The sequence below is a fragment of the Phalacrocorax aristotelis genome, chromosome 2, assembly GCF_949628215.1.
Source record: "Phalacrocorax aristotelis chromosome 2, bGulAri2.1, whole genome shotgun sequence".
Taxonomy (NCBI): Eukaryota; Metazoa; Chordata; class Aves; order Suliformes; family Phalacrocoracidae; genus Phalacrocorax; species Phalacrocorax aristotelis.
The window spans coordinates 136,310,906-136,335,374 of NC_134277.1; the positions used below are offsets into that span (position 1 = coordinate 136,310,906).

Here is a 24,469-nt window from a genome sequence, read left to right on the forward strand (position 1 = left end):
TGCACAAGAGTCTAAAATAAGCCTGTGAATTCTGTGTGGTTTCCTCTGCCCTTCTAGCAGGTCTGCTCCAGACACACAACAAAAAGGTTTCATCTGCACAATGCTGTACACTAAAGTTATTGCATCTGATAAATTTAAGAGTTCAGTTCTCCGGTGCATACACAGGTCATGGACCACACTACTTCAAAGCCTCTATTCTTTTCTCATATGGCACCCAGACCAAAACCTGTCAAATTTTAGTGCACTTTTACAATTAATGCTTTCTGGCTGAACTTAGTTGGAAGTTTCTGGAACAGCAGTTTTTGGATCTGATGGGATTTTTGCCATTTGCAAAGCATTACCTCTAAGAGTAGGAGGATACCATACATGACTTTCCATTCTTCCTGCTCTTCTTCACATATGCAAACTGACATCTCACAGTGTACAAATAGAGGAAATTAATTGCTTCTGGCATCCCTTGGGTACTTGCCTACAGACACATCCAGTACAACCAGAGCTGAAATTAAGACTCTGAGAGGGATTTGGCTGATCAAATGAGAATTTTTACAATTCAGGAGACCACATTTGAGCGCATCACCTTGGGCCCTACATACATAACTGATGTAGTCAGTGGGATACACAGAGCAACTCTTCTCAACCTGAAGTACGCACCTATGTGTGGTTGGATATATAGCACCTCAAAGCCCACCAGCTATCGTGGGAGCACACACAAACAACTAGCTCAGAAGACCACAAGAAGATTTAAATGAGATGACCCTTTGGGCTGCCCTGAAAACTTTTCAGCCCATTAAAACTAGACTTGGCTTTTTAAAACCCAAACATTGTCATCTGACATTTGTTCATACATTAATGACATTAGTGTAATCAGTGGAGGTCATTCTCACTAGCATTACCTGGTAAGCATGGTCCGTGTGTACGAGGTAGAGGTTGGTAGGAGCTGAGCGGCTCAGAGGTGTCATCAATTTAGTCTCGGTTTTGGCACAGGAAGTTTCAGGACGGATTGCATCTTGGGTAGGAAAGGAAGGAGGAGATGCTAAAGACGGAGAGACTGGGGAAAGACTGCTTAAGCCATCAGCTACTGAGTCCGTGTTGAGCCTGATTTCTGTGTAGTAAAAATCCTCCTCTCCATCACTGTAGTCAGACTCTCCTACACGTCTGTATCAAGACAAAGGATGAAGGACTGATTTAATGAAAGCAAGAACCCCAAGGTAAATTTTAAGTTCTACATGCATGAGCAAATATATTCATACTGTCAATAAATTAATATTCCCAGTTTCAACCCTACCTACTTTATCAGCAATCTGGCTGCAGGGAAGTGGATAGGAAAAGAAAATCATCTAGTCTGAAGGGAAAAGAAGCAGGAATTAGAATTTTTTCCTCTGTGTGTTATTCTTGCCTAATTCTTTGACCTTGGAGCAGATGTTTTATTTCTGTGCTTCAGCTTAAATATCAGCTTCTCATTCCTAGCTATTGAAGTTAACAAGAATCTCAATGGACTCTGACTTCAGAAATGATAGAGCAGCCACAGAAGGGTGGGTAAAGATAACAAGGGCAAGATATACTTCACTAATGTAACACCAAAGAATATGTAATCTTATCATAGGCTACTTAATTAAACTTTCCTTGGATTAGCAGAAGAAGCTGCTAGAAAAGTGTTTTGCCATGCATCGCTCAAACACAGGTAGAACAAGGACATGTAAGGGCTGGCTTGCTGGTGCTGGACTTTCTGCTCCTGCTCTCTAGGTGCAGACTTACTGAACGAGGAGATGTAGAAGGCTTAAGTGCCCCTGCATCCCCTGGCGCAATCTGCTGCACGTTTGAGTGCAAGCGCTAGGAGCAAAGCAGCCCAGTCAAAGCAGTAGTTCCCAGTAGACTACACATTATCTTGAAGTCCCAAACAAACCACTATTTTAGCACATTCATTATCCACACGCTATACAGATGTAACTCACAGCTCATACATGCATATTTTCCCCTGAATCTTCCATACGGAAAATCTGAGAGCCCTAAGTGTCCTCCTGCCTGCGTGTCCATATCAGGGCTGAATGCTGGGCCTCTCCTTTTCCAGGTATGCATCCCCAAACCAGCCCCTAGCCAGTTCCTCAGCCTGTGGTCCTCCTGCTACTTTACTCAACAGAACTTGTTGAGAGAGCATGGGTTCAGCAGATTTGAAAGGCTCTACCAGAAGTACTGCAGCCAGACGCTCACCAGAACTCCTCTCTCCAGCAGTTACTAACTCCAAACTCCAGGGAAGTTCTGCTGTTTACTTCTCCATCCTGTGCCATGAAAAGGATGGCCCGTAATATATAGGACAAAGCAACGTTCATAACTGCATTTTGAGAGAGATTTTCTCTATTTCTGATAGCCTCACTCTTCAGAGCCTAACCCCAACAGAAGTTACTATGACCTTTGCAAGACTAAGCTCCACACCAGACTACTACTTCATGGTCACTTTAATTTTTAAGCTCTGGGTAACACAGACTTACACAACAGAGATGTACTTCCACATACCCAACAGGTGAGGACTATAAGTCCCCACTGTAACTGTATGTGAGAATGCTAGGTTACTCAGCGAATTGCACAGGCGATTCCAGTTGCAACCTAAGGCTCTGAAACAAAATTGTGTCATACAGGAATAATTTGCTTTTGCTTCTAGTCCAAGTAACATACAAATGGAATGGCAGCTCGGTTTATTTTTCTTAGGTTTCTTAGGTTTTTTGGGGGGGTTGAGTTAATTTGACTCAGAGCTAGCACAGGCACCTGATCTGATGTGAAACAAAGCTGGAAAGTATTAATGCAACATCCCAAAACCTGCTGTCTTTCACAGAGTGTCAGCCTGGCGGGGACATGACATGCAGATAGCACACACAAAGTAAATGCCACTGAGTTGTGCTGCCATTAGGGAAGTACAGTGTGACCTGGAGCTGTATTTGACCTTCTGGTGGAGTTCACAGAAGGTCAGGAAAGAAAGCTCCTCACTGTTGGAATAAGTTCCCGTTCACCTTGATGCACTACTCCGCAATTTCCTCAGAAACCTAGGGATCTGAGACAGAAAAGCCAAGGACAAGCAAGTTCACCACCCCGGCCAAGTGTGACTGCTCCCCTACTATACCAAATCCTTTAGACTTCTAAAGAGACTGCTCTCTTACCCAAGGTGAATGGTCCGTATGTGTTTCTGAATCCCTGCAGCTGTACTCAGTACCTTCCCACAGTTTTTCCACAGGCATTTGAACATCACCTTCATGGAGTTCTGGAAATTATGAGTAAAGCAGCATTAGTTGCATGGAAGATAGAAAGAAAAGCAAACCGCTCCAAACAGATATATAGTTGAAAAACACTCTGAAGGTTCAGAGCCTCCAACTCTGAATTTGTAATGATGTAATAGTCTTTGTCAACAGTGTCATTCTGCTGAACTCAACAAAATCCCAGTGAAAAGCCACAGGAGCAGCTTGTGCCAAAACTTAACCTCTCTCCGCTCTTTAGCATGGCTTTTTCATTTGCAAGTTCCAGTCTCTGTCTTCCCCAGTAAAGGAGGCAGACGATACAAAAACTTCCTACGCTTCTTTGGAGCCTTTCAAAGAACAACTGATAAGGACTTCTCACTTAATGCACAGCATCTTCTTAAATTAAGATCTCCCTAAAGCAAGCTCTTATGAATATTTCTGCTTGTGAATTTTGCAACACTGAAAAAACATTGTGCCAGAAAGCTGTAGCTTCTGTAACGACAACATTCACCCATGAGCTGGCGAAACCTTCTTTTATTTCATTCAGAAGCTGCTGTGACCCTTACTTGGGCAAGAGAATGAGAAGCCACCTTGTTCTGTGTTGAACACAACATGGCTGTGTTCAACATTTTTAAAAGAATATGTGTAAAATCTCATTTTACTATTCTTGTTATATTCTTTGATACAACTTCATTAGCCTAAACTGAGTTATCATTGATTTAGAGCACACCCAACAAGGTTACAACCAGCCCAATCTTCAATATTTTGAAGATTCTGGAGACAACTAGTCTTAATTCAAAGCACAGTATGCGGTAACAAGTAACACAGATGTTGCAGAACTTCTTTATAAATTTTAAATTAAAAAAAATCTAAATAATTTGTACTTCTCAAAAATAATTTTCTCTATTATTACAGAAAACACGAGGAAGAGGTTCAAAATACTGTATTATTATCCTACAATTTTAGTTACATGTAAGATTAAATTAGTAAGTTCATATAAAGCTCGATTAAAAAAAAATTAAGAGTTAAGTACATGTTTCACTGTGTCTCGAACAAAGGCTGACTTGGTGCTTTCTTCAATTTGGACCCTTTGGAACTGCATGCCAGTACATGGTAAGTTTCAGCATTTGCTAGAAAGACAATGATCAGAATGTAATTTTTAAAAACGTCCGCTGATGGGCTTTTTAAAATACAAGTTAATTGTAGTAGCGTGTTCTCATAGTTACTTGGCAGTCTGACATCTCCATTTGAAAGTACAGATGCTAAGGGCTTTAAGATTTGAGGTACCTGATCGTACTGTTTGTATAAAAACCTACTTTGGAATAAATTGCACATAAATTTCCTCTACAGATTTTTGATCTGATAGTACAACTACCATTCAAATAGATACAGAACTCTTTTTTTCCTAAAGTTAAATGTACTCTATCTAGAAATTCCAATAGATAAATTTCTTACTTTTATAATATAATACTACATACTATCATGAGCTCAAAAACCCACAACTGCAACAACAAGATGAAGACCATGCTTATCATTTACATCTTAGGAATTCCGATATGACATCATGATGGCAAAACCAAACTCCTAGCTCCACTGTATTTTTAGCCTTATTGTCAATGCTAGGACTCTGCAAAACCCCATGCATTTTAACATAACCAAATGAAATTTCACTCACTAGAAACACAGAGCATAAACCTTGCTTCTATTTCTGACTAGTCAAAAAAATTACCTAATCAGGGTTAATGTTTTATTTAAGAAAATAATGGAACATAAATGGTTTGGTGAAGAATAACTATATTAGTGGAAACTTTTAAGCAAGCACCTTTCTCAATGGGAAGTGGTTGCTAACATGACATTTTCCAAACATGAAATGGAAGAAACTTTAATAAGTAAAAGTAAGGTTACCAATCACTCTATTTCCAGGTTTACTCCTCCTGATTTTTTAAGCCCTGAAAAAGATATAACCTGAACATTTTTATTTCAGCTTCTAAAGGTGTGAAGCTGTACTCAGATAAAGCACCACGCTTGGACAAGAATTAAAAAAACCTGCAGGAAACACAGTTCACTTATAAAACAAAGTTTGGCAGGTAACGTTATTATTTATCTACATTTAAACATTTGCCATACAGAGCAAAATCCCTGTGAAGCAGAACAGAGAGTGTAATAGATCTGTGGTGGGTACATAAATAGAAATATTCAAAGATAAGTTAGGTAACAATAAAGATGGCAACTGCAAACCCATCTGTCTTATCACAGCTGAGCAGTAAGAGTCATGCTAATAAGCTGAACTTTAACTGAGAAGTAAAAGGCAAACCAGCACACTTCTGCACCCCTACTCCTCCTGTCCCACACCCTCCAAAATCACCTCTGTCTTTAGTTGAACAGTCAGCTCTAACTTCTAATTTATTATAACAAAGGTGTCCTCCAAAATATTTTTTTCCCTTTTTAGCAAGAAGCACTAACATTTTTACACCCTCTCCCACAAACAAGGGCAGAACAGTGTGGGTTGGCAAATAAGCAACTTCTAGAGCAAAAGGATAAATCTGAACAGGTTTAAACAACCATTAAAACTTCCTCCTGCTGGTGATGAAGCAATTAACTGTCTCAGACTGAGCCAGAAACAAAGTCACTATGGAGAATAAATTCTGGTTTTTTTCTTCTTACAAAAAGCCCTTTTTCATCTTGCTATGTAAAATCTGTCCTGTTGCGCTGGGAGGGAAGGGAACTTGGACTAGTGCCATCTCTTTGTTTTCTTTTTCTTCAAGAGGAGCTTGCTTGCTAGCATAACGGTGCTTTTTTGGGGCTAGTTTTGGACTTATTTTTTAACACTGTGTTTTATTTAGTTGGCTTTTGCACTCCTACCAAGGATAAATTTGGCCACTGCTAATACTGTATCAAAAGCCATCAGGTTTGATCTCTCCTCTTTTCACTCCATATGTTTGCGCAGAGAAAGCTTCACAGTATTAAGGTATCTGACATGCTGTCAGACAAACAGCACTTTCAGGGAACAAGAAGTATTAAGGCCACATCCAGTTTTTGTGATGACATGTAAAGGCTGCCTGTTGCATCCTGCATACAAAGAATTTGCCAAAGTAGGATAGAAATCCCTTGAATGGCCAGAGGCAACACCTTCTGGAAATCACTCTAGTGTTTCCTGAGCAGGAGGCTCTGTAGAACCTCACCATCTGCCAGAAAATATGTGGTGCTGATGGCAGGATGTGTGTGTAGTAGGTAACCAGGTTGAACGAGACATAGCGACTAGGCTAAGTACCTACTTTAACTGGATGCCAAGGAGGGATACACATACAGAGCTGTTAGGGTGACCTGTTCCTTTCTCACAGCAAAATAAGTCTACCAACACCCTATCTGCCCATGGGTATGGAATTTAATGTGAGGCTAACCTTTCTCTTCCTAGGAATGGGTTCATCAAAGAGAAGGTTGCTTGTTTCAGCTTCATCAATACCATCATCTGGCTGGGAAGGTGTCCGAAAAGCTTTGAAGCTATCAGCTGACAGAGGTGGAGATGGGGTGGATGGGTTGGACTGGTCACTGGGAGCATTCCAGCTCCAGTATCCACTGCTGCTGGTACTAGAAGGCACAAATCCTCCTTCTTTCCAAGACCCGTTTAGGGATTCTGTCAAGAACAACAACAGCCATCATTACAACAATATCATGAGTTAGGGCTAGGCAGCTCTTTAGATGCCTAGGCTTAGATGTCATGTTGGTAATTACTGTACATGCAATAAAGGAAAGCAAAAGCGTTGGATGTAGAGAGGACAACCACATCTATCCCACTCACACAAATTACATATTCCACACTTAATTATTCAGGTGTTTTTTAAAAACAAAGTATTTCTCGAAAAAGAAGTACTGGGTTTAGGAAAATAACCTGTTCTGGAGCATAAACTGCAATAAAAAGTCAGATATTGTGTGCATGATTAAGGGAAAACATTCAAATACATCCTCAGCTTTCACCAGGAACACGACTGTGGTGGGGCATCAGAGCAAGCTCTAAGCCACCACACGGCCAACAGGAGATCCCCTGAGAAGGGGACATACACTCTGAGCCCCAGGACACTAACTAGATCTGCAAAAACATGATCATCATCCCAGTACTAAAACACTAAAGAAAATCATAATTACACCCTGTCTTCTAATAACCTCCCAGTGTACACAACCCCACCTAATCTGAATCTCTAATTGAGGTGGTATGTATCCATGGAAGGATATCCCTTTTCCTTCATACACGTGTATCGTTAGACATCTGTTTTCCGAAGTGGGACACACAGATGCTGGATCACTGCCACACTTAGTCACCGGAGGAACCCCCTCCTCACTGCAGCAGTTCCCTGACGCTAGGTGGTAAGCAGACACTCAGGCTAACAGGTTACTCTACAACATAGCAGGTGGGAGTAACAGCACTGCTTTTGCAGTCTGAGCCACGGCTTGAGCCATGCTTCACGTGCTGAGGTTCTCAGGCGTTAGACATTGGCATGTCACTCTTCCCAATCCCTACAGGGCTTTTGGCAGGAGAGGAGTATGTAGGCCATCTGCTCAGCAAAAGTATGACCCAAGGGCGTCCAGCAGTGCAGCCCCGGTCGGCTCTGCCCAAAGTGTCAGGTTCTCACAGGGCTTGGGCACAGAGGCAGGGATGAATTAGGAGCAGTTTCTCCCAATTACACCGTGCAATACCCAACTTTGGAGCTGGCAAGCAAATAAATCTTATCTGTTGGTGGAACATTATTTAAGCATGAGACATGAGTCTTTTCAAGCCAGTGCCTGCCTTGAAGAGTTCTGCAGAAGTCACTCCTTCATTCCTTCTCAATTTCTTACAGATAAATTTAACTAATGACATCAGCAAGAAAACAATGTTTACCACCTGCTACCAAAAGCTTAACCCAAAACCAAGGAATCTTTTTTTTCTCCTAAATTACTTGGTTTTGGGCAAAGCCCTTAATCATTAACATCAGCTGCTCACAAAACAGAATGCAGTGCTCCATCATGTAAGCACATGCATAAAAATACCCCCTTGTATAGGCAGCAGCCAAGTCCCTGCACTCACCGATAAGGGCCACAGCACATAAATGGGATCAACCCTCCACCCTTCCATGCCAAGATTCCTCATTGGAAAAGAACAGATACATTTCTGGTAGCTAATAAGTTAACGTATGGAAATGTCATGTTTTGGTTCATGATTACAGCCTTCATGTGACTGTAATGGAGGTGTTTTTTGTTTAAGTATTTGTAGTTGAGTCTCGTGCCAAAGCTAAGTAGTACGTCTGGTATCAACTTGTGACCTTAGCGTAGCTGAAAATTTTCATTTCTTCAGATAAACAAAGGAAATGGCACTCTTTCAGCTACTACTTTCTGACACATTTATGTCTCCTCACCTTGCTGAGAAAGATGGAAATCAAGAACATTTTTAAAGTAGTATGGAAAAGACTGAACAAGGCTGACAACAGGGAAAAAACAAACACTGGCTCTCATTAATACTAACAAATCTGTCGATGTAAAGAAGTTAAAAATATAAATAAATGCAACTTACTCTTATTTTGGGGCTCTTTTCACATTGCTGGAGTTGCGTGAAAAAGAACCAGACCAAATATTACTCAGCTGCAGGGAAACAAGGGCCAAACTCTGATCCAGTTTACATGGGTGATCATCCCCAGTAATTCCAGCCCAGATCAGACTTTAATATTAACGCTAATGTCATTTTTTTTTTTACTTCTAGGCAAAATTCCATTTGTTTAAACAAATGTTCCTTTAATTACACTGCTACTTACTGCCCCTTTTCGGAAAAGGATGTAGAAAGAATTAATCATTAGTACATTACTAAGATCAGAGCCTAGCCTTGTGACACCAACTGAGCTTTAAATTATCAAATCTTCATACTTTTACTGAAGTCTTTAGTAAGTCTTCACTCAGGCAAAACTAAGATATTCAGGGAGAAGGTGCCCAACAACAGCTTCAAAATCTCATCTGTGACTACTGAAACCACATGAATTACTTCTTCAGGCTTGTCTTCCCAGACTTCAGGAAACAAGCAGACAAGCTATGTGAACAAATATCAAAGAGCACTCAGGCTGCATGAAGAAATATCAAAGGCAGTTAACAGCTACCGTTTACCTATTAGCAATTCAAAAGGGCTTGTTTGGAAGATCTTTCCAACCGACAGCTGCTAGCTAGTGTGCACTGCCAGTCCTGAGGACTGTCATCTGCTCAAACTGTTTAAGGTGGCAGATACTGCCTTGCCCCACACGAGAGCAGCTCCCCGTGCCCAGGGATGCAACGTGGGACACACACGTGCCTCAGCCACTCCAAATCCCTGCCTGGCACATCAGCACAGACCCACCTTCATCTGTGGTTTCAGCTGTGAGCTGGAGCAGCTGGAGAGCAGGCATGTTTTTTCCCTTCCATTGGCCTTCCCTGGGGGCTTGCAACCTCCAGCCCTGAGGTGGGACAGTCCCTGGGGATGTCAACACCAGAGGTTTCCCAGGGCTCCTCAGAGCAGTGATACTCCATAAATACTTCTGGTTTTAACATTTGGTAAGTGCGTGGAAAGCACACAGGCAGAAGCCTTGGGTGTCCATCGCTAGACTTCCAGCTAAATGGATAAAATTTAAGTTTTCTGGAAAGAAATGAAAAAACCCACACTGTTTGTTCAAAAAATCTTGAAAGCTGGGACATTCCCTCATGCTACAAATTCCTTTTAAGTACAACATCATTCAGCGGATTGCCCCTGCTTCCATGAAGAACTGCAAAGACTATTTCCCTATTAATTTGCAACCAGTTAGTACTCCTCAAAGTACTCCAATTTTTTACAGTAGAAGGGCTTTTGGTATCACTTTAACAGTTCTGAGTAAGAAAAGCCAGTCATACAAACAATGCTGAGACATCCTAACGTGGATGTCCTAATTTAAATTATTCCTTAAAATATAACACTTTTAAAAATTTATTTTAACTCCAGTCAAGCTCGCATAGATTAATTGTATTTCATTAGCATTCTCATTATTACCACTAACTTTTTAGATTTCTTTTTATTTGTGTGTCTTCTGCTATACCACGAATGGAGTTGTCTTTTAAGGGATTATGGATTTGATGGTAGACACTCAGAGAGTTACAAAGGGCACAGGAATTGAGGGCCTAATCCTGCATCACAGAAACAGACCCGTCCCCACGCAGACTGCTAAGTCCACGGCCTCTCAGCCAACGGCTGGGATCTGGAAGCGCTTTGCCTCATTGCAGTGTTGAGTAAAGCCTGATCTGATTTCCATGGGGTGGGGACAAGAACAACTGCTGTCATGTTTACTGCATATGTGCAAATGCAAATAAGCTGTTTGGAAAATCAGCATCTCAGTGAGGTCAGGAGACCTTCCGCATCTCCCTTTTATGAAATGGGGCATCTCCTGTGTCATAAACTGAAGCCACTCTATGGTTATGGAAAAGGTTTCTTCTCATTTCTGCCAACACCGCACCAAAACCCTCGACTATGTCAGAGCAAAGCTCACTCAGTATGATCCCCAGCATGCGTGGGCCACCACCAGAAGACAGCCACTCATCCTCTGTCCTCCACCACGGACACAACTCCTGGAAACAAGCCCCCACATACACAGCCCTGGCACCCCATTCCCCGCAGGCCCTGCCTTCAGGCTTACCGTTGGGTCGGACAGGAGGGCTGCGGACCAAAGGGCTGGTGGATAAACTGGTGAGTACCATGGCTGCTGTTACTTTATCCATGTCCAGTTCTTCTGAAGATTTTCTGAAACACAGTGAATGGGAGGCAGGAAACACATCAGTAAATACTTAGATTTTTTTTTTTTTTTAGTGGTTTGTTTTTTTTTTTTTAAATAACAGGCTAAACCCTCAGCCAGTAACTGAAGCAAGCCACCAAGCAGTTCTCAATGTTTTTGTCTTCTGGCAACCTGAGCATACCAAGGGGCTACTTTAAGCTTTTTCCAAAAAAGAGTTTTCTGCAGGCGTGACGGGTGCTGGAGCCAGCAGGACAGCGCAGTGGAAAGAGACCTGTCGCTGCCTTAGCTCAGCCTCGCTGGGAACTGGCCCTAAGTCCTTGCTTGGTTTCATGCTGTTAACACCAATGAGTTCTGGAGGGGGGAAAAAAAAAAATCAGGAGAGAGGAAGAGGAGAGGGCATGGGGAAGGGGTAATAAGGGAGAGGAGGGCAGCCAGCTTTCCAGGGCAGGGAGGAGAGGATTTGGAGACAACAGATGCCTCCAGAAACCACGTTTCAGTGACCTACTGCTCAAAGAGCAATATTTTTTTCAGACAATGTGGAATTTTTATTGGCTATAAAAATGTACATACTATCACTCTTTTTTCTTCCCAAAAGTGACTTTTCCTGATGGGTTAGCAGTGCAATGTACAATTTCTGAGGAGTGAACATACCAAAACAAAACTACTAAACCCACTAGGTTTAGCAGGCTTTGGCTTTCCACCCTTGTGAGACAGTGGAACCAAAGCAGAGAGCTTCTCAAACATTTGCTCTCAAACATACAATTGATAATCCAAGACCATCTTCACATTTACTAGAAATAAAATTAAATTACTTCTTAGAAAAGGACACATTTTTTCCCCCCAAAAATCACCCAATCACCAAGCTGCTTGTAGTGCCCTTCCTAGAATCCCATGTCACCCATCAAGTTAAAGGTTCATTAACTGGAAACTGCGCTACAGTCAAAGCCTGTTGCTATTTTAGTGAGCAAACCTCAAACTTGTCCACGAAACAGTTCACAGCTGCTTTCCGGCTGATGCAAGGACTCACGCAGATGCCGAGGAACACTCTCCCATGCCACACAACAGCTTAGCTCTCATGACTGTCTGGCAACATATCAGTGCTGTGATCAGCTAATACCTGAATCCATCCCCCATCAGGTCCTCTCACCAGCAGAGGAGTATTTCACTCAGAATGCCAGATTCTTCTAGGTCCAGAAGACCTTTCCTCAGGGATGACGTGGAGATGCTACATTTTCTGGAGACCAAACCCATCAGATGATTTTCCAATTACCTGATATCCCAATATGAAAATCCACTCTCTGAGAAGCATTCAGCTGCTATGTAGTCAATTCCTGCGACACTACACTGACCACCCCTACTTCTTTATCCAGCTGTGGATGAACCACTAATATTTGCACTTCTGCAACATATGAGGACAAAACAACCGCAGGTTCCTGATATGCTGGAGAAGCGGTTCCCTAGTGCTTGCAATCAGCCTTCCAACAAAGCTCTTCTGTGTGTGTGGCAACAGGACTAACGCGCTCCTGTCCAGGCCTCTGCAGAATTGCAAAATCACACTACAGCAGTTGTTGCATGCATTTGCCAAGTTGGTGTCAAGACGTCAGAGTCTAGACCCAGAACTAATCCCAAAGTTCCTCCAAATAGCCTATAATTTTAACTTCTGCTAGCTCTTCTGCATTGATGTTTTTTTTTTCCTTCTGCAATGACTCAGATGGCTGCTCTGAAAAATTGACCTTTGCTCCAAATAATTTTGTAAATAAAGCCCCAAAATTGTCAGCATTGGCATCTGTGCCTAAGATGAAAGTTTTCACAGGACAGGAATAGTCATTAGCTCCCCTTGCCATTTCTAGCCATGCTAAACCATGCTCTTGCAATTACTGGAATGCTTTTTTCCACCAATTTAACAGGTTTTCAATATGGAAAGCCCAAATAAACAGAGGTTTGAAGTTTTTCCTTGCCTGTTTTGAATCACAGTCATTTTTACTACTTACTGCTCCTCAGCTGCATCCAGCGAACAAGGAATGCTCCACTTGTACTTCCCAGCCACAAGAATTTTAGCAGCTACAAGTGTTGGCTTATATGACTCTGCTCCCAAACCCATTTTTACAGTTTGGCTCATAAATGTAAACACACATATTTCACGTATCAGCCAGCACCACTGCAGCAACAGCAGCCTTTGAGAGCGGCAAAGCATAAAACTGAAGACAGGAACCACTTAAGCCATCTGCATTTAGTCAGCATCACATGTGAGATGATGCCTTAAGACTGACCCAGTCTTTTCCAGCTTCCTCCACTGGGAAGTTGAACATGAACACAGCTGTTCAACAGCATTAGCACTCAGAGGGGAGAATAACTTGCACATCAATTGTTCACAAACCATTTATTCCACCTTTGCTAAGCTGATTTTCTAGAGACTGAAGTTATAATCTTTGATGTTGCTTATACTGTTATTAGGTGTAATGGCATCTAAATCGGTTGTAAGATCATCTGCTACATCAGCCCTGAAGATTTCTTCTTTCCTCTAATCCCACATCTCAGTCTCCAAATGCTGTCCCCCAACTTCTGGATGGATATATTTGTGTCAGCCCAATCTGTATTTGAGACTAAGCAGTTTTGCATCCTTTATTTCCAAGTCTTTGTAAATCCAAACGCATGCCAACAACTGAATTACAATGAACCACCTGAGAAACAAGCAGCAGAAGTCAGAGGACCTTAGGGACAGATCTTTTACCACCACCGCATGTCTCTCAGCTTCATGTCTCCCTGCTTCCTCAGCAGGAAGAATGGTTTCACTTGATCCCTGCAACACCCTAACCTAGCCAGCCAGGTATTTAAAATTGTCCTTTAATAGCCAAACTCAAATGAAACTTAGTTGTTACCTTCACTTTCGCTCAATCCTTACCTTGATTTTGCTGATGAATTTACTGCTTTTTTGATAGTCATTTAACAGTGTTAAGAAACCACCACATCTCACTCAGTCAGAGATCTCTGCGAGGAAAGGCTGGGTTTAAGCTCCAAAAGATGAGCAAGAGAGGGTCCAAGATGAGCCCAAGGCTATGCAAGTGTCCCAATCCAACACAACATCCAACCTCCTACTCTCCTATTTCCTCAGCGAGCAGCTGACTACCCCTAGGACCCATGTTTCCTTATAGGACTGAATTCATAGTTTAAGCTCTTGGTGCAATTCCTCCCTACTAGCAACTTTCTGGCAAGGGGATACCTTCCTGACCTCCCTTTGGGAAAGGTGCACAGGTCCTCTTCCGGCCACTGTCACCTTCACACTCCCTACTAAGCGTTATTCCCATCTGGGCACACCTATACCACACCTCTGTATTTTCTTCTATTACCCACACCATCATCCATGGTTGGAACTTTTTTTTTTTTAAACTTTCTGCCAAAAAATCCTTAGAAATATGTATTCTATTCTGGTTTTGAAGTCTTTAGTCTATTCTTTATTATTTGCCTGGCTTAGGTCAAAAGGCCTGTAGTTCTTCCTCTTGGAAAGACTGCATTTTAGGTCAGTACTTTACCCAAGAGTATTTTAAGGGTCCTGGAGAATATTCTTAGAGCAGAAAACTGGTAGTGGTAGCAGGTGTTTTTGATAAAATTGACCTTATCCAAAAGGACAACTAAGTTCATTTTAAGTGCAGAAAAAATAAAAACCAAATTTGTTTGCCCTGGCCACAACTCCAATGCTTTCAGTTAATTCCCTGACCAGCAACCCCTAACTCCGGTGCAGCGATGCTCAAAGCAACGATGCACAGGTTCACCATATGGGAAGTGCCCTCCTATGTTCTGGAGCTGCCCTGATACAGTGTATGGACTGGGTAGTGTTTCTTCATCAGGGCTCAACTCTCATCAAGAAGGTGGCAGGGGGAGCAGGGGCAGCAGCATCCTGCAGCTGGCAGAATCAGGTTGCAAGGGGGCAGAAACTCCAGCACCGGGAGATGAGCCCATGGAACAGGGAAGGGGAAGGATATTTCCAATCACTTCAAGCAGAGATTGGCTACAGAAGTTGATGGTCACAGACCCAGCCTTGTCCAGAACCACATCCCCATGCTGTTCCAGCACTGTTGAGCTTGCCTTTCCTTATCCTACTTTCTAAATAACCACCTGAAGCCCATATGCCCTAAAAATTCAGTTTATTAAAAGGCTTACATTTTCCTTTGTTTTGGCACATGCTTACGTCTTTCTTACTGCTATCCTCACCAGAGGGACACAGTAAAAAACAAATAAAATAAAACATTTTAACTAGGATTGATCAAGAACAGCAGCAGTCAGACATAAAAATGCTAGTATGCTATGGTAGCCGGCCTCTGTCCTCCATCCAAAAACCAGTTTATGACAGTGGCTCACAAAACACCTTCATCTTTTGTTAAGGAAGTACCATATAAATATGCATGCATAAATATACTACAACTAGGACAAAATAACAGTATATTTAAATTGCGCTCTCCCTCCCATACGTACACTTCTAAACGCTCACAGAGAGACCTCTGAAATCTTACTCTGACCACCCGATTACAGCCACATCACACTGATGCCGTCATACTGAGCACTGTATCAATACTGATAGATAAACATGTTGTTACAGGCTTTTGTACACCAAATATATGACTCACCATGTAATCAATCATTGTAATCAGTGCACTAGTAATAACAGAAGCACTTCTGAAAGAAATAAAAATCCTAAGTTACATTCTACAGGTAAAATAAAGAGTTTAAGGTTTCCTCATTTCTTCATTAACAGCAAAGGCAACACCCTAACAAGGAACCAGCAAGAAAAGCCATGCATGTGGCTGTGACTCGATATCTAAAGTAACTACAACTACTCTTCTGTCTTGAGCAAAGATCTACAATATCGTGCAGCAAAATATTACTAATCTATAAAATACTTTACATTTACAATAACATTTGATTAACGCCTAACAACTCAAAATACCGACAGTACAGACAAATAAATGATCTTTCTAGTTGCTGTTAGGTTTGGCTGTTGATTGTGAAGATTAAAAATTAACCTGCTTGCCAGAGACAAAAGGGAAAATTATAGAGAGAACGATCCACATAACCAGTCCGAGTCCTCAGCACTCTCTGGTAAAAGCTGTAACTTTTCACAATAAAGCAAAAAGCAAAGGGAAATATTTTCAAAGGTTATTTTAAATCATTACAGTACGATAATGATACATCTTAAAACTTAAGGGAGCATTACTATTTACACATCTAAAAAGAGGACTGGCATTTGATATCCGAAGCACAGACACAATAAATACGATGCACTAATTAGAAGCCAGGGATTTCTGGCTTTGCTCATCATGGCCAAACATAGAATTAACCTTTTCCACTCTTTGTCATACTTGCAGACTAGTTCTTATATGGAATAACTGCCCTTTTTGTGTCTCTCCCTGCTGTTCTGGTTATACACAAGCAATTTTTTAGGATGCTGACAGTGACAAGAAATTAATGATGATAAAAATATTTATTAATCTAATATGTGAAATTGTCTTCCAAAAAGCATATATAACTGACCTCAAGGAAAAACAAAAAGTACTTCAAAGGCCACGTCAAAGCTCCCCACCACCCTCAGCCAAGCTGAAAGATTTCATGATTCGATTATTCGAAGGACCTTTGAAAGTCTGGTTGGTCTGTTAGAGGCTGAGGAGAGTTGATTGAGTCATCAGTAATGCAGATACAGATTTTCTATGTGGACTGTAATGGCTTAAAGACAATAAAAAGTCTCTGCAAATTAGTTGTATCAGATGGGAGACATTCACAGAGTGGTTCTCAGCACCCTGGAGAAGAAAATATATTTAACAGAAGAACTGAAAAGGAAGTGGTGTGTAATGCAGGTGTTTCTCAGTCTTTTATTTTTCCTTGCATCAGACCATGCATCACCTTCCACTGCTCCACAAAAAGAGGACTCTCTAAAGACTGGTTTTTTTCTAGCCATTATGATTAAAAGCACTTAAACTTGAGAGAAAAAAATCCATTCAGTTTTACCATCATTTTATAGATTTAGATACCCATGAAAAGGCAATATCCAGTTGTAAAGGCCGGCTGATGTACTCTCCCATAGACAGGGCCTCACCTGTCTCTCCCTCTGCCGTCCTTGCCTCCTCATCAAGCCCCCAGATGGGAGAGGGCTTCCCGAGCCAGGCGCATTCCCAGAGAGTACCTGGAGCACCCTTTCCCAGTGCCCCTCTCCTCCCTGCAGGGGCTACAACCCAGTGATGCTACTCTGGCTGCTCTGTAGGCTACCAGACCTCTTCAGAGGGTGCTGGCAGAGCTGCATTAGCAACAAAAAGGATGCCAAATTACTGTGATTTCTGTTGTCTGGTGCAAACACATCCCATGGGCATGCTCTGCTGCTCCCGTCCCCTCTGCAGCCCAGTGGCAGGAATGGCTGCTTTGCTCTCTAAGACTCCCCACAAAAGTCTGCTTAAGGCAAAGCCTGCAAAACAGATGGAAAATGCCTTTTTCATCGAAGCCTTTTCATCACCACTTCTTAAGCAACTTGTCTGCCTTCCTTAAAGGCAACTGATATTTCAAACCTATCCAAATGGTTACAGGACTGAACTCTAGATCTCGCTCTCTGATTTACAAAACACAGGACACAGTATGCTGGGGGTGGGAAGGGAGAGGATGGGTAGTAACACTGCTCTCATTTTTGGCCAGTGGTAAGAGCCACAGTTTTTAAATGCTCTGAATACATGGGGACCGTTAAGCAAGCCAAATACAACACTGGGAGATAAGCTGCAGTTTACAGGAACAATTTATTCTATATATTGAAAAAGTTGATCTGATGAATAATTCTTACTTTTCAAACAGCTGTGACATATCAGGAGAACTTATCTGGTGCAGTGCCCTTGGGGCAACAACAGAAGCCAAAGTAGGAATATGACACAGAAATAGCCCGCTTCAAAACAGGGCAATCAAATAAAAGGTAGTCACTTGGCAGATTATGAGTGCAAAGCAAAAATTAAATTCAGAAAGGAATAACAGAATCCTGCAGGAAACATTTATCCTTTATGGTCACCCACAAACCTTGAGGATTTTCTGGGAAGATTTTCTGTTCCATCTCCCCTACTTTAAAGGCCGCTTGCTGACGCAATAAACAAGTCATTCTCTACAAACCAAGTCCCAATAGCACTTTGAAGCACCAGACCAATTATTCCAAATATTATCCAATATATTCACGTTCATCCCTTTCCTGCCTTTAACTTATGCTACTGTTCTAGCTTGTTCACAGGCACATCTCCTTTCATAAATGGGATTGCTTCAACGGGGTACTGTTTACAAAAAGAAAATTTCACACTTCTGAGCACTGATGCATTCTTTGGGGAAAGGGGCTGGACCACTTGCTGCAATGCCCAAGAGGTGCTGCTCAACACAATGCAAATTATCATGCCAAGAACGGAAAAAGATGAAAACCCAAAACCCACAAGGTCCCAGCTCATCAAATGTAATAATAACTGGCAAGAAGCACTGTGATGTGCTAAGGGAACAGCTGATGCCACCTGATAACAGAGAGAGGGTAAGACACCTTGCCTCTCTACAGGTAGCTGGTGTCCCCACTACAAATCTTGCTGCTGAAGAGCAGCGTCACTTGCAACCCTCACCTGGCCCCACAATCAGAGGCACCCAAATACTACCATGTCTGACATCTCTCTTTCACAATGCTCTCTCACTGAGCCTTTTGCAAAACAGGCTTTTTCGTAAATCTTCCCCACCCTTTAGGAATAATTATTTTACCAGTAATTAGCCAAAGATATTCTTATGGCAGATGCTATGGGAATTTTGTCTTTCCCAAAGTAAAATACAAAATGCAAGGCTAGAAACGTTTTGCTCTTCCTCCTTCTTCCCCCCTTACATATTGCAAACAGTATGATTCCCACCTTCAATGAATTTAATGCTAACATTCCCAAAATTTATTTTATAATATTAATGCTTATATGTGGTCTTAACACATCTATACAGATAATGTTTACCACAATTTATCTAGAAAAGGTGCTGTAAGTAATTTTTAAAATAACATTTGTCTGTTTCCCCCCAACACATTAAAATAGATTTTTTCCTAATAAAATATATATTTATGAAACACTTTAAGAAGCCTGCAAGTCTACACTACATTTATCCCCTTTACCTCTCACCAAAGAGCCACAAGCTTGCTGTCCCACTGCTGTGTATAACGACTAAAAAAACCCAAGATGACAAGCACTTTGCTGAAATCATAAGAGTCTCAAAAACGACCCACAGGGTCAGATTCTGTTTATTGTCACTATTTACATGGCAGTCTTTCTGAGCTTTCGGATTCCTCACTTTTTTGAGCTAGAAGCTAACAGAATTGGGGAAAAAAAAGCACCACCGGTTCTGGACAAGGCTGTCCACTGCCGCCAGTACTGCTGAAAGAGAGATCTGGAGACTAGAGGCAGAACCACCTCTGAGATGACCCTCTGCTTCCTACCAAGGTGAAATATTATATCCCAAAGAGTGGCATTTCTGAACATTAAACCACAGTTTCTATAATAGGTCACAGCACTGTAAAGCATCTTCCAGGGTCCTCCTTGCTATTGCAGCAATCCAGGAGACAAACTTCATGGTTCATCTCATAACTGGTTTTCATCCTCAGTCCGTTAGAAATCTGTTTCAAAACAGGGAATGCACAGAGCCAGCTCATCTTGTCCTCTCTACTCTCACCTTCTCATCACCATGTCCTTGGACCGATTTTGCAGGGTTACAGTGACAACAGCACCCGTAATAGCTAGTTCACAGCTATTTTGTCTATGCATACACACTCCTTTGGAGAGCATCCAAGGTACGGCTCTTCAGATGGGTTCTCTTTCCATTCCCCTGATCATCCTACAAGTCTGTCTTCGTCTCTGGTTCATGTGATTAATCCATCATGAACAGAGCTGCTCCAGGTGTTCTTGATATGGTCTTGCCCATATTTTCTACAAAGACAGTAGTGCTTCCCTGTCTCTGCTGAAATCTCTATGATATGATTTACAAGAACAGCTCAGTCACCTGTAATGAGCAATACAGCCCCACTGCCATTCTCTTCATCCCTTGTTTACAGCTAATGAAGTTGGAATTAATTGGTGCTAGTGAACTTTAAAAAGGAACAAACACAACTGACATTTATCTTTACATCCAACCTGACGACGGGCCAGATTTTCAAGATATCCCTTTCTCGGTTTTCATTTTCTCAAGAAAGATCATTACTGAGGTAACAGCACTTCCAGATACTTTTTGGGTAGGGCAGTAGGGTGTATAGCACAAGTATTGGTAAAGCATAAACTCTCACACTTTATATGCAGGGCTTTGCAGGTCACTCGGTCTGGTACTCTGTGGCCCGCACTGACTGTTTCAAAGGAAGATGCAATAGGGACATTCCCCTGATCAATATACCATCCAATTCTGAGGAATTATGGCTTTCCTTACACTCTGTGACCAGATTAAAAAAAAAAAACAACACAAACAAAATGCTCTAGATCTTTCAATACATCTTCTATCAGCTATGGCTCTGGATATTCCTTTTCCTCAGTATCTCCCTCCTCTGTACACTGTCCTCATGCCCGGGCTTCAGTCATACTCTCGGCAAGGAGCACTGCAATCTAGTTAATGTTATTCAGGAGAGGAATGTTACCTTTTATTAGGTTTGATTTAGTTACTTTTCCAATTGTTCTGTTTACCTGTGATCTGTAATATCATTATAGGAAAAGGTAACCATAAAAATTATTTTATTTAAAATACAAGACAGAACTTTATAAAAGCATGGAGCTATTATGGAAATAAAAATGGATTATGAAACTTGTTTGGTTTTTGATAAAACACTGTCAGCATACAAGATGGTCAATTTGGACAGATTAAAACTGAAGGGAGGTATCGGCAATATTCGTAAGCACTCCCGATCTAAATATTTTTCCAAGATATTTCCAAGATAGACATCATGCTATAATATGTTTGCTCTGTGAGTCCAGGGGTAGGGGGTTTTGTTGATTTTTGTTTGTTTATTCTTAATTACTTGAATACTTTGCATTTAAAAGAAAGAAACCACTGATATAACACATAGTACCAGAAGAATACATCTGGCTTAACTCCACTGTCATCTTTAGCATCCTTGCCCATAATTTGACTCTTTTTTTTTTTCATTAAGAGAAACTAACTGAATTGGGGCCTGCAGGTATCAAAGGGAAATTGAGAATATGTTCCCCAGCCTCTTGCTAGAAGGAGGTCCAGCTTGTTCTCCAGTTTATTCCATTAGACAGAAACTGTCTCCTTGTTAACACATGTATTTGTGTTAGTAACTGTGTATGAAGCCATAACACTGTTGTAGAGACTCAATTATGTGAAATTTCTTCTTGCAGATTTTTAAATAACATGGCAGAACATGCTTTTGCCTTTTTTTTTTTTTCCTAGGAAAATGCTGCTGCAACAAATATTACAAGCAATAACTACCACGCATCAAACAGGCAGTCACTTGTTCTGAGTCTATTATGCATATGTTATCCAATCTCACACTTCCATAAAGTTACTCCTGATACTGAGAGGTACATGAGCAACAGTAACAGTCACCTGAAGAAATCATAGCAAAAATTTAACTGTGATGAAGATACCATCTTCATTCACCACCTTCCATACTGTCCCCTGGAAGCTGTGTTCTGTATTAAACCACAGATGCACATTGTAAAAATTTACCAAGATCTTATTGAATCGTTATAAAATGCCCATGTTGCAGTTGATGCTACTAACCTTATTTCTACTTCTGTCCACCAAAGATAACACAGACAAGATGGCATCATTTTCCATTACAGAATTCAATTCTCTTCCTATTCCCATATAGAGAAGTGGATTCTTTTCCACTGTTAGCCAATAATGCACAACATTTTCCACCTTTTTTTTCTATTTCCATACTATTACCACTGGTCTAATACACTAGTTCCTTTGTCTTCATATAACAAAACTAGAAGCGGCTGAGCTTGTCCAATGCTCCGTGATAACAAATGAGAGTATTTAGAGTCACGGAGGCACTGGCATTTAAAGTTTTCACTAAAAATATTTAAATAGTTCTTTTCACACGCAACACAGCAAATAGCACCTCATTCTTCGGAATGGAGGGAAGTCTCAGAGGAGCAGTGTTATTAGTTTAGTCTTAAAATCATACCCACTAGAAATATAGGCCTGGAGAGCCGAGGGGCACTGCAAATGCAGAACATCCTGCTTTGCACACTGTCAGGCAGACAGTCCATAATTTCCATCAATTCAAACATGCTCTCCTCCCCAACTTCTCCCCTGTCATCTCAGTCCCTCTGTCCTGTGATGGTCTGCTCTGTTTTTCCTATACCCCTTTCTTTCTTGATGCCGGACTTCCCCTAGCATGCCTGTCTTTTTCTACAGCCATCAGAGAATTTCTGGGAGAAAAAAAATCCTGCTAAATTTAATGAAAATTCAAAGGTGGAGATAAATAAAGCCATTAACAAATAAATATATCTTTTAATAGAAGAGGTGAAAAGGAGTAGCTTCAGCCTGTGAGAAGCTGGCAGTCAAGGTCTGGTGCCTGCTTAACATCCACTTTCATAGAGTCCTCTCTGCAGCACTGGGCAACCTCAGCCACCTCCTTTCTTCTCCTGGGAGCCCCCAGTTAGGATGTTAGCTAGTTTGGACAAAGAGATGCAGCCTTCACAAAGGATGATTTACTTCTCCATGAGTCACTGTCTGAAAGCAGCATTCACCTGACAGTGACTTTTAATACGACACAAACATGACAACTTCCAGAGACAGATTACATTGCTATCCTGTAGATATGCTGTGTCCTGTACAACCTGGAGCACTGCAGCTAAACACTGTCTTTACAGAACATTACCGTGTTTTGAAAATTTACCATTTTTATTTAAGGGATAAGCTGCCTTTAGAATATAATTTCTGATTTTTTTCCCCCACAAAAATTAAGGTAACTGAATTTATTCTTTCTCCTTTGCACACCTTAATACAGACGTAGAAACTGCAATGCAGCTGCAAGTGGAGCTGACAGCACAGCCTAACTACAGCCACTTCTCTACCATCACCTTTTGGCTTTTCAAAGTAGATGAATCGTATCATTTCTCTCTTACTTCCCTTCAACAATATCTTCTTTTGCACACCCAACCTTGATTCTCTTCTCCTCCTCAGCACAACTCAGCAGGTCACCAATTCCCCCGCCTTGCTTAGGGTAATCTTTGCCTTATTTCACCTCCAGCACAACGTCTTTATATAACTTCACGTTAAGGAAAAGATGTAGGCAGGGAAGTTTTCCTGGGTGCACTACCCATGCCACCTCCTCCTACCTTTAAAAGCCCCCCTTCACCGTCCCAATCCCACCGGCATGGTCTAGCTGGCAAGAGTGACTATGGAGGCGCATCTGACAACTTGCCCAGCCAAGAGCTCCCCTGGGCAGTGGGAACTGCTCTCTATCCTCTACGTGACAGGTTTTTGCTGTTTGCACAGCAGGTCTTAGCAGATGAGCAAATCTAGGCCAGCACCTTTCTTTACAGCATGCCATGAGTAAGGAATCACAAGTTTATGTTAGCAGGCTGTGCCATCTTCAATTTCTGAAGTCTTCCTTTCGCTAATGCCAGAGCACTTGGCTCAAACTCTCCAGTCAGGCTCTCATCCTGGCAGGAACAAGCTCTGGTAGCGAACCATGTGATGAGCTGAAACCCATTACAGCAGTACTGTAACGACAGCTTGCTGATGAGAAGCATGACCTGAGACCACTGCAGCCTACTGTCCTGTTGTTGATGAGGTCAAAAGTTTTGTAAATTATCCAAAACACTCTGTTTTTTTCAGGGAAAGAAGATGCTCCTCTTACAGCCCTGATCACTGTGGCTGCAGCTTCAGTAGTAGGTTCAACTAACTCCTCAGTTTGCATTATCAGAAAGCTATTGATCACTGACAGCACGCAGAGACCACCCCCCAAAAAAACCCATCAGCGTGCTTCAGGCACTGCTCCACAGGGAAGAAAGGAAAAAAGGACCCTGAACTGCTTGATTTGGGACTTTGAGAACCACAGGATTCATAACTGGGCCAACTAAAACAGATCAAAATTACATTCATTACAAACAGTTTGGAGAGGAAAGTGGCACTTCTGTGCTTCAGGGATGACTGCTAATAGCAAAGAAATACAGCACAGAGTCTGTTGCAGAGCCTGCATTAATTGTAACAGCTGGAAGTTTTACTAATGTTTTGATAATGCACACAATTAAATTGGAGTAAATTGGTAAGAGAGAGAAAGAGCACATGTGCTTAGAGAATCAGAAAAGCATCATTTTACCATTCAAAATAATTTTTTTATGTTCTACATCTCATCTTCCATCCTCCTGCATAGGACCTTCCGTTGAATTTTTGATTCATTAATTAAATATAAAATAAGATAAAGAACCATGCAACAGATGCATATTTGTCTTTAATTTTAAAGGACTATCTTAAAAGAGAATCGTTAACTTAACAATACCATTAAAA

At 41.5% G+C, this 24,469-nt stretch overlaps 1 protein-coding gene across 1 annotated transcript in view; it reads right to left on the reverse strand.

Moving 5' to 3' along the window:
• The window catches only part of ZNF704 (zinc finger protein 704), an 88,983-nt gene that overhangs the window by 12,660 nt on the left and 51,854 nt on the right, over window positions 1-24,469 (reverse strand). Inside the window, exons 3-6 of the mRNA XM_075085299.1 lie at window positions 10,880-10,983; window positions 6,626-6,858; window positions 3,150-3,250; window positions 894-1,155 (exon numbers count right to left, since the gene is read on the reverse strand). Of these exons, the coding sequence (XP_074941400.1) occupies window positions 894-1,155; window positions 3,150-3,250; window positions 6,626-6,858; window positions 10,880-10,983 (700 nt within the window). The remainder of the gene's footprint in view (window positions 1-893; window positions 1,156-3,149; window positions 3,251-6,625; window positions 6,859-10,879; window positions 10,984-24,469) is intronic.